At 46.7% G+C, this 10,499-nt stretch overlaps 1 protein-coding gene and 1 pseudogene across 1 annotated transcript in view; one reads left to right on the forward strand and one right to left on the reverse strand.

Moving 5' to 3' along the window:
- The window catches only part of CNBD2 (cyclic nucleotide binding domain containing 2), a 60,830-nt gene extending 55,931 nt beyond the window's left edge, over nt 1–4,899 (forward strand). The window contains exon 13 of the mRNA XM_035006236.1: nt 4,558–4,899. Coding sequence (XP_034862127.1) covers nt 4,558–4,876 — 319 coding nt within the window. The 3' untranslated portion in view covers nt 4,877–4,899. The remainder of the gene's footprint in view (nt 1–4,557) is intronic.
- Nucleotides 4,900–6,209: 1,310 nt separating this feature from the next.
- Nucleotides 6,210–7,019, reverse strand: LOC118011435 (annotated as a pseudogene).
- Nucleotides 7,020–10,499: the final 3,480 nt, after the last annotated feature.

Here is a 10,499-nt window from a genome sequence, read left to right on the forward strand (position 1 = left end):
CTCCTTTTTTCCCTCCCTTCCCATATGTTTATCTGTTTTCTTTGTTAAATTTCACCTATGAGTGAGATCATATGGTATTTGTCTTTCTCTGACTGACTTATTTCACTTAGCATGATACACTCTAGTTCCATCCATGTCGCTGCAAATGGCAAGATTTCATTCTTTTTGCTGACTGAGTAATATTCCATACATATATCCACTCCACATCTTCTTCATCCATTCATCAGTCAATGGGCATTTGGGTGCTCTCCATAGTTTGGCAAAAAGAAATACTTTTTAAAAGCTGTTGTCAGGGGGTGCCTGGATGGCTCAGTTGGTTGAGTGTTGACTCTTGATTTCAGCTCAGGTCATGATCTCAGGGTTGTGATATCGAGCCGTGTGTCGGGCTCCATGCTGGGAGTGGAGTCTGCTTAAGATTCTCTCTCTCGGGGTGCCTGGGTGGCTCAGTTGGTTGGGCGACTGCCTTTGGCTCAGGTCATGATCCTGGAGTCCCTGGATCGAGTCCCGCATCAGGCTCCCTGCTCGGCAGGGAGTCTGCTTCTCCCTCTGACCCTCCCCCCTCTCATGTACTCGCTCTCTCTCATTCTCTCTCTCTCAAATAAATAAATAAAATCTTAAAAAAAAAAAAAAGATTCTCTCTCTCTCTCTCCCTCTCCTCCCCCTCTCTCCCTCTGCCCCTCCCCAACGCCTCCCCCCCTAAAAAAAAAGTTGTTGTCAGGAGAGTGGCATTCCTTTTTTCCTTTATTCTCCAAATGTTTGGTAATGATGATATTACTTTTATAATTAAAAAAATAAAATATCTTGAAAGATTCGATCAAAATTTTCTTTTTACTTTTCCCTGGTTTTCAAATTTTCCAGAGTGAATACTTCTATAATGTCAAAAAAACCTATTTTTTAATGTAAAAGTTAACTGGGCCAGCGGTTGTAAAACTATTTTGATCTCACACTGTTATTACTAAGAAGTGTTTGAGTATATACCCCCTAGAATTTATGTAAATATGAATAACATATGTTAATTTATTATTATTACATACATATATTGCTGTGCTAAAATATACATTATGGACATACCAAAATAGATCTTTAGAAGAATAAGACAAAGATGAATATAAATGATGTCCTGTATTTTTTTCACACACCCCAGTGGATCTTGTTCACCTCACTAGATGACATGACCCTACACCCCCACTTTGGGACCCCCAGCCTAGACCCCTGGTCTTACCACTGGGCCCCCTGCCTCAATCTCCTCCCCACTAGATCCTTTCTGTTATCTGTGCTCTTGCTAAAACCCAGATCTGGCCATGTTAAACTCCTGCATAAAACCTTTCAGTGTCGGGGCACCTGGGTGGCTCAGTTAAACATCTGCCTTCGGCTCAGGTCATGATCTTAGGGTCCTGGGATGGAGCCGCATGCCCCCCTCCTTGCTCAGTAGGGAGTCTGCTTCTCCCTCTCCCTCTGCCCCTCCCTGCTGCTCAAGCTCACTCTCAAATAAATAAAGTCTTAAAAAAAAAAAAGGTATTTTAGGAGCCTTAGAACCTCAAATGATGCCTGGCACATGATGGGTATCAGTTAATGCCTGTTGAATTAAAATTCAGAAGAGGTTTCTATAGGCCTGAGGGCGGCAGATGCTTGAGCCCTCAGCATCTGTGCCTCTCGGTCAGCACTCGGCTGCAATGGTCCACAGTGCTGACAGATAGAATTCCGGCTTATCCATTCACTATTGAACTCATGGCTTCTAGACTGCTAAAGCAGGCAGAAAACATATCCATTATCTAGCTCAATTCCTCCATGTTTTAATTGAGGACTGTGAAGCCCAGGGAAGAGGACGTGACATCCTGAAGATTACACACTCAGTGACAGTCACACCTGTCCTGCAAATGCTATGAGCTGGAAAAGCTGAGGTCTCTCCCATGCAAAGCACGCCACGCAGAATGGAACCAACAGCTGAATTCCCAAGAGAGAAAGGAAATCTCCGAGGGCCAAAATGAAGGAGAACCTAAAAGATCTAGTGTGAGATTGCCCGGTGGGTGTGGGCTGGGCCGGGGATTAAGGCCATCATGGGCTGAAGTTTTTATAGCCTGCGGGGACAGATGAAACTTTCAGTTCACGTGAGGTAGAGATTGGAAGTGAAAGCCCTGCAGCAAGCTGAGACCTTTAGAAGAGTGACCCCATTTTGTGAAAAAATTAACTAGAAATCAATATGACCATCAGCATCAGGAGGCGACATGGACTCTTGTATGTCTGAACTTGGACTGAGTCCCCCCCACAAAAAAAGCCCCCCTAAGAATCTGTAATCACACGCTTGCCCCCTCCTAGGTTTTGGTGAGTCCTGTAGCATCTTTGAACCCCAGTGTCCATGTTTGTGAAATGGGTAGTTGTAAGGATTAAATGGTTGACAAGTAAATGCTGGGCACATGGTAAGTGCTAAGTCAGAGTTAGATGCTGTCGGGGTTTTTTTTGTTTTTTTCTAATGGAAGAAATTGGGAGTTAGTGGAATTTTCTAAGTGGAGATTATACAGTAGTGTGCTGGTGAATGTTTAACAACCAGCTCTCTGGGAGGTGGATGGCAGGGAAGCCTGATTTGAAGGGTTTACTGATTTCTGTGGTGTACATATTCCCACCATGGCCAATTTCCACCTACCAACCTGATGTCACTGAACACACGGGGTTGAGAGCTGCACATAATCACCACTAAGCTGAGAGGAGCTGACTTTAGCCTGTTCTGACCTCTGGATTTTCTATTAAGTTGATCTCTATGCAACAAAGTTGACCCTGCCCTGGTCAATATAATGTTGCCAGAAGAATGTTCTTTTTTTTTCTGAAGAATGTTCTAATTCGTTAGCGACTTATTAGGCTTGCTTCCTTGGGTGAGAGCACAGGCAAGTCAGTGGAAATGGAACATGCCCTTCCCTTGCTGTGGTCTCAGAAGGAACTAAGCCAATGAGTGCTGAGCCCGCTCCCCTCCCCCACGTTCCCCACCCTCCGGAGCTCCTGCTGGGGTAGGGGACGGAATAGAGCCAGGGCACCAAGGCCAGTCCAAGGCAGCCACCAATCTACTTTCCATCTCCATAGATTTGCTTGTTCAGGACATTTCACATAAATGGGATCATAAAATGTGTCGTCTTTTGCGACTGGCTTCTTAGCATAGTGTTTTCAAGTTTTATCCATGTTGTAGTATGTACTTCATTCCTTTTTTTTTTTTTTTTAAGATTTTATTTATTTATTTGAGAGAGAGAGAGGGAGGGAGGGAGGAAGGGAGAGAGAGCGAGAATCTTAAGCAGACTCCATGCTGAGTGAGGAGCCCAACACGGAACTTGACCTCACAACCCTGAGATCATGACCTGAGCCAAAACCAAGAGTCGATGCTTAACCAACTGAGCCACCCAGGCACCCTGACTTCATTCCTTTTTAGTGTCAAATGATATTCCATTGCATGTATATATCACATTTTATCCATTCGTCAGTGGATGGATGTTTGGGTTGTTTCCACTTATTGGCCATGATGAATAACGCTGCTATGAACATTCTTGTGCAAGGCTTTGCGTGGACATAGGTTTTCGTTTCTCTTGAGCATATACCTAGGAGTAAAATTGCTAGGTTGTAAGTTAACTCTGTTTAACCTTCTGAGGAGCTGCGAGACTCTTATCCAAAGTGGCCGCACCAGTTTACTTTCCCATCAGCAGTGTACCAAAACCCTTGTTTTAATATCTCCACCTCATTACACGTTTTTATCTATCTTTTTAATTATAGCCATCCTAGTGGGCATAAGCGGTATCTCATTGTGGCTTTGCCTTATGTTTCCTTGACGGATAAATGGTTACCTATATAATTTCACTTTTTAGTAGCCACATTATAAGAAGTAAAAGGACTGATGAATCACAGACCTGTACCCCTGAAACAAATAATACATTATATGTTAATAAAAAAAAGAAGTAAAAAGAAATGAGTGAAATTGCTTTTTAAAATATATTTTATTGAATTCAGTGTGTCTCAAATATTATCATTTCTTTTTTTTTTTTTATTTGAGAGAGAGAATGAGATAGAGAGCATGAGAGGGGGGAGGGTCAGAGAGAGAGGCAGACTCCCTGCTGAGCAGGGAGCCCGACGTGGGACTCGATCCCGGGACTCCGGGATCATGACCTGAGCCGAAGGCAGTCGCTTAACCAACTGAGCCACCCAGGCGCCCTCAAATATTATCATTTCAACATGTAATCAACACAAATGTTATTAATGAGAGTCTCTATATTTGTTTTTGCTCTAAGTCTTTGAAATCTGGTGTGTATTTTAAACTCACACCACATCTCTAATTCAGACTGGCCACACCACAGGTACTCAGTGGCCACACGTGGCTCGTGGCGACCGCACAGAGCAGTGCGGTTCTAGGGGAAGAAGGTGTGGAAAGGCAGAGGAGGCAGAGAGGAGTCTGGGCAGAGATACCCAGGTGGGACAGAACACACTGTGTTGAGGAATTGGAAGAGTGGCAGGAGGCAAGACTGGAGGGGCAGGGGGACAGGAGGGGCTGGTGTGGGAAACTCAGCATCTACCCCTCGCCTTTAGTGATGAAGATCTGTGCCGGAAGTTCCTTCAGCAGAACAGCTGGGATAGATTTCGGAAGGACCTACTGCGGCTGCTGGTGAAGCCTCGTCAGCGCCCACTGTTCACCCCGATCCAGCCCAAGAAGAAGGCGATCTACAGCCCCAAGTCTCTGATTCTGGATTTGTGCAGCTTCAACAAGGAGACTAAACCTTGTCATCCCGTTTTCATGGCACCCCAGAAATACCTCCCCCCATTGAGGATCGTCGAAGCCATCACAGCACCCCGATATAAAATCCAAGAACTCCTGCCTCGGTATAAGAATGCAGGAGTCCTTGTTTAGACCCAATAAAAGATGTTGGGTTGTCACCCTGTTTCCTGAGCGACCACCATGGGAGTTGCGGGGTTCAGAGTCAGGGCTCCTGGGGGCTGTGGGTCTGGAGAGATGTTTGGGGGCGGCAGCTGGGGCACTCTCTCCCCTGATACTTGTGGGGCTTGAGTGAGTGGATGGTCAGGAGGTTGGATGTGGATGGGTTAAGCCCTGGGGGTGGTCTCAGGGTGGGAGGGTCTTCTCTGGTGAGATGGTTGGGAGGTACAGAGGGGCTCAGATCAAAGTGAGCAAGACTGGGGTTGCAAACTCAACTGCCTTCCGGAGGCCAGGCAGGTCATGTAAAGAGTGCATCAGAAGGACTGGGGAGGCAGCAGGCAGTGGTGGGGACTGGTATGCACATTCCCCATCCAGATGGAGCAACTGCTCCGTGTCCTCATTCAATGCCATGCCAGGAAATAATGCAGACCCGGTACTGCCAGTCTTTAGATTTTTCAAGAGAACCAAGAAACCCAATATTTTAGATGATTCCTACTGGTTTTTAAATGTGAGAAACTAATTCAAATTGTTTTTAAAATACTGTGTTAGGCAAACAAAACATAGATGTGGGCTGTGTTGGGCCTCCAGGCTGCTGGTTTGCCAGTGCTCAGCGAGCCCCTCTGACAGGGCGTTGCCAGAGACTGGAGGAAGCCTGACGGGTGGGGGCAAGGGGGGAGGTATAAGGAGCCAGAGAGACAGATGGGCAGAGTGAAAGGAGCAGGTGTCCTGGGTACCAAGGATGGAGAGCTAGCAGCCCGAGAGAGAAGAGGCAGGCCAGAGATAAGGAGGTGGTAGGTTGGACTTACTGAGGGCTCCTTGGCCCCTCTGGGGGGTCCCGAATCTGTGGCTGCCTGTTAGTGACCTGGGCCGACTCTCTTTGTCGGTAGCACTGGGCCAAATCACCTCTCTCCCTTGGGAAATTCCATGGTTTAGCTTTGAGAGCACTGGGGGGGCCTGGTAGAGGCCACAGCAGCACGTGAGCCTGGCCTGGGGCTGCCAGGGAAGACAGGAGCCTTCCTCCACCCATCGCTCCCCACCCCACACATTCACCTACCCCACCTGGCAAGGAGCAGGTTAGGAGGAACACCTGAGCACTGAGCTGGGCCTCGGGAGCTCTGGAGAGCGAGGCTCTGATTCTATGCCACTGGACCTTCTTGAGCCCTGTACCTGCCCCTGTTTCCCCAGTGGCAAAGTGAGCAAATTGGACAAGATCAATGGTCTTCATGAGAGGTGAGTACAGTTTGAAAAGCACATTCAACATTATCATTTTGTTTGTTGAATTTATTTATTTATTTATTTATTTAGCCACCCATTTGGTCAGATTTATTTATTCTTCAGCAGTTGAAGCATTTAAGATGACAGTTTTTACTTTAAATCCTTAATGATATTATATATACTATACTTGAGAATGTTTTGCTTTCTCATGGAGAAAAAAAGCCCAAACATAAACCTTTAGATTATCCATATACTAGTCCTGCAGCACAATCTTAATAAGAAAGTTTTACTGATAACTGGACAATTTATTCATTATGGCAGGGATATAACAAGAGTGGTTGTAAAGTGGCCAGTCTTACAAGTCAGGAGCTATGATCCTTGATCCATTGCTCAATCCACTTCAATATCTGATTGATATTATCCTCTAGATCTTCTGGTTTATTGCTGGGCAGTTGATGTACTATTTCTTCCTTGTAGGATGCTAATGCTTCTTCATAAAGAACTTGAAAAATTTCACACTGAATATTTTCTTTTAGTTTCTTTTCATTATAACCCCTTGTTTCAAGTCTTTTGTACAATACACTGTTATCTGCTTGCAGCACAAAACTATATGAAACCAGCGTTCAGGAAAGAGATCACAACCATGGTAATCAACAATAACTCCACCTTCGCTCGTTTGGTTTTCTAATTCATCAACTACTCTGTCTTCATCTAAAATGGGGCATTCATACTCTTCATCATAGCCATCATACAACTGCCCTTCTCGAGCTAAATCACCCACATTAATGTATTTCAGTCCTGATCTTGATGCAAGTTCTTTGCCTAGCGTGGTTTTTCCAACCCCTGGTGTACCGGTGAGCAGGATGTTCGGAAGCAACATGGTCCTCACCGCGCTGGCTCCGGGCGTCCAGCTGAATTTATTTTTTTAAAGATTTACTTATTTATTTGAGAGAGAGCGTGAGCAGGGGGAGGGGTAGAGGGAGAGGGAGAAGCAGACTCCCCTGGTTGAGCGGGGAGCCCGATGTGGGCCTCGATCCCGGGACCCTGAGATCATGACCTGAGCTGAAACCAAGAGTCAGCTGCTTAACCTACTGTGCCACCCCAGTGTCCCTGCTTGTTGAATTTAAAAAAAAAACTATGTTGCACAGCAAAAAAGGAGGAGTATGGAATTTTTCTATCAGAAGAGGGTGTGGACATTAAAGAGTAGAGAAGTAGAGGACTTAATCATCTCCGACTTCTCTGATAGCTCCGGACGGCCAAGGAGTCTGGGATGTCTGTGGCAGGTCAGAAGGGGCTGTCTGTGACCTACAGGGACGAGGTGGCACTGTTTGGGGACTAGGTAAATTGGGGTGTCTGACTGTGTTTAGGGATCTCTCTGCCTTTAGGGCTGTGGCTCCAGGATGATGGTATGAGCTTGTTCACTCATTCGAAGTTTATTTACTTTTGTTTGTACTTGCTTCATAGCAGATCCAAAGGAGGATAAGAGGCAGCCTCTGTTCCCTCTTATTCTCTAGACCAGGGGTCAGCAAACTCTGTAAAGGGCCAAATAATAAATAGTTCAGGTTTTTCAGGCCATACGATTTCTGTTGTAACTATTCAATTCTGCTGGGTGAAAGCAACTTTACTGTTCCAGCAAAACTTTATTTACAAAAACAGGTGGTCGGCCAGATTTGGCCTGTGGCCTCGTTTGCTTGACCCCTACTCTAGGGAATGAGGAACCCTTGAAGGTTCTTGAGCAGACATGACATGACCAGTGTGAAAGGGTGAGAAACTCTTTATTGAGTGCTTATTCTGTGACAGCCGTCTTGCTAAGAATCTGACTACAGAGGCTGATGACCTTTGGGTTAAGATCCCAGCTCTACCACGTAATGGCTGTTGAGGATTAAAAGAGATGGTACATGAACTGGAAAGAAAAGTTAAAAAAAGAAAGAAAAAGGAGGTGCTCCATGTACAGCAAGATGTAGGATTTTATCCACCCTGACTGCTGGTCCCACTTCCTGGGAAGTGAGAGAAGCTTCCAGAATAGGAGGACGGACATGGCGGGTGAGGAAGTCAACTAGAAGGGCAACCCTGGAGTGAGGACGCTGTGTGGGGAGAGAGACTGTGGAGTCTTGAGGGGAGCAGAGGAAGAGCGGAGCTTTTTCCGAAGCCACCATTTAGCAGAGAGAAGAATTTGAGAATGAGAAATGTCAAGAGATTTTCAAAGAGCTTTTCTGTGCATTGAGGATATGTTTTCCTTTGGTATTTTCTTGAAGAAACCAAGTAAACTTTTGAATGGCTCTTAATTGCGGTTTTGGGAAGTACTGCTGTTTCTTTGAATTCAGTAACCAAGCAGAGAATGGGCCCGCAGGTATATTTGGGCGGCACCTGTGAAGTTCCTGGTACCCAGTGAGTGCTCAGTACACATTAGATGTTATTAGCGCCTTTTTTGACTGAGATCAGTTTGGCCAACCAGAGACTCTCTCTCCCCTTCGGTGGAGTAGGAAACCGAGGCTTTGGAGGGCTAAGTCTTCCTAACCAGTGCTAAAGGCCATCCTGAGTGAGGGTGAGGGGAGGGTGCTCGATTAGAAGGAGCACAGTGGGGCGCCTGGGTGGCTCAGTTGGTTAAGCGACTGCCTTCGGCTCAGGTCATGATCCTGGAGTCCCGGGATCGAGTCCCGCATCGGGCTCCCTGCTCGGCAGAGAGTCTGCTTCTCCCTCTCCCGCTCCCCGCTCTTGTGCTCTTTCTCTCTCTCTCTCTCAAATAAATAAATAAAATCTTTAAAAAAAAAAGAAAGAAAAAAGAAGGAGCACAGTGTTAGCAACCAACTGCTTTCAGTGCTCCTTATTGCTCACCTGGGCACAGATCCAAGGTTCTGGAAGCCCACAGTGGTCCACCACCAGGGGAAGGGCCCAGGTTCAGGTACTGAGTGCCCAGTGCGTGCCAGGCATTGTGTGAGGCACTCTAGAGAGGCGACCACTTGTCCTGAAAACATTTCCTGGCATTATCCTCACTTCACAGACGGGGAGCCTCAGGGCTTGCGTGGCAAAGGCCTCGTCCGAGCTCACTCAGCTACCAGGCGGCGGTTGCAGGAAATGCATGTGCTTTCTCCGCAGCCGGTGCCCTCCTCGGCGAGCAGCGTGGCTGCCCGTGCGCCGTTATGCCGTGTTACTCATCTCTCCCAAACAAGCCACCTGTTTTCAGGATTCAGTACCCACAACCCTGGAACTGTGTTAGGGAGAATATAACCGCCCTCTGGAATGCTTTTCCATATGTCAATAAAGCATAGTCGTACTTGCAGAGGCACACCCAGGCCCCTCGAGCCCAAAATAGAGCCCCAGCACTAACAGCTTCCACTGTTTGGGGAAAGTGGAAAAACGCATTTGAAAAATCAACACAGGAGATAATGCCAGGGTTTGTGATAGGAAAATGTTTAGGATCACATCTCGGGGTTGGAAGCAAAAGCATTCTTTTTTTTTTTTTTTTTTAAAGATTTTATTTATTTATTTGAGAGAGAGAGACAGAGAGAGAGAGCACATGAGAGGGGGGAGGGTCAGAGGGAGAAGCAGACTCCCCGCCGAGCAGGGAGCCCGATGTGGGACTCAATCCCAGGACCCTGGGATCATGACCTGAGCTGAAGGCAGTCGCTTAACCGACTGAGCCACCCAGGCGTCCGCAAAAGCATTCTTTAAGTCCTCCATTCCCTTTATGTAACTCATGGAAGAATCTTACCTTTGGTTATGGACAGTCTCAGGGGTGACACGGGTCCCTTGACAACTCCCACGGTGCCACCAGAGGCCAGTTCACCGTGAGGCCTTTCTGCTATGTGGGGATTTAAAGGGCTTCAGCCCAAGGGTGCTGAGTTGCAGAATTTGTAACCACTGGTTCAGAGCCGACAATGGCGATGAGTAGTTTCCAGGTGGCTGAGAAGCAGCACCAAAGCTAGAACATGGGTTTTTCATGGCTGCTGGAGGTTGTGGGCTTGAGGCCTGTGGACGTAGCTGTGGGAAAGCAGCCCATCGAGAGATGTGCTGTGTGACTTTTAGCCAGGCTCCTTCCCTTTCTGGAGCTTCACTGCTATCATTTGTAAACTTTGAGGGGTCTGGTGTGTGGGCGTCCAGCCTCCCCCCAACCCCAGGGCTGTGCAGGGCCCCCGACCCTCTGTGTCTTCTGTTTTGCCCCCCACCCGTTCTTCAACTTCGAAATCCTCCCCATCCCCAAGAAAAAATCAGAATCGAGAAGAAAATGGATCACGGAGACACTTTCAAAGATTATATAGACCAGATACTTTATAGTATGTCTTTCAGTGTGGGTCAGTTTGATGTTTTCTCATGATTAGATTTAGGTTATGCATCTTTGGCAGGAATCATAGCAGTGAGGCTGTGTTCTTCTCATTGGATGCTA

The sequence above is a fragment of the Mirounga leonina genome, unplaced genomic scaffold (genome assembly GCF_011800145.1).
Source record: "Mirounga leonina isolate KUSES-001 unplaced genomic scaffold, KU_Mleo_1.0 Mir_150, whole genome shotgun sequence".
Lineage (NCBI taxonomy): Eukaryota > Metazoa > Chordata > Mammalia > Carnivora > Phocidae > Mirounga > Mirounga leonina.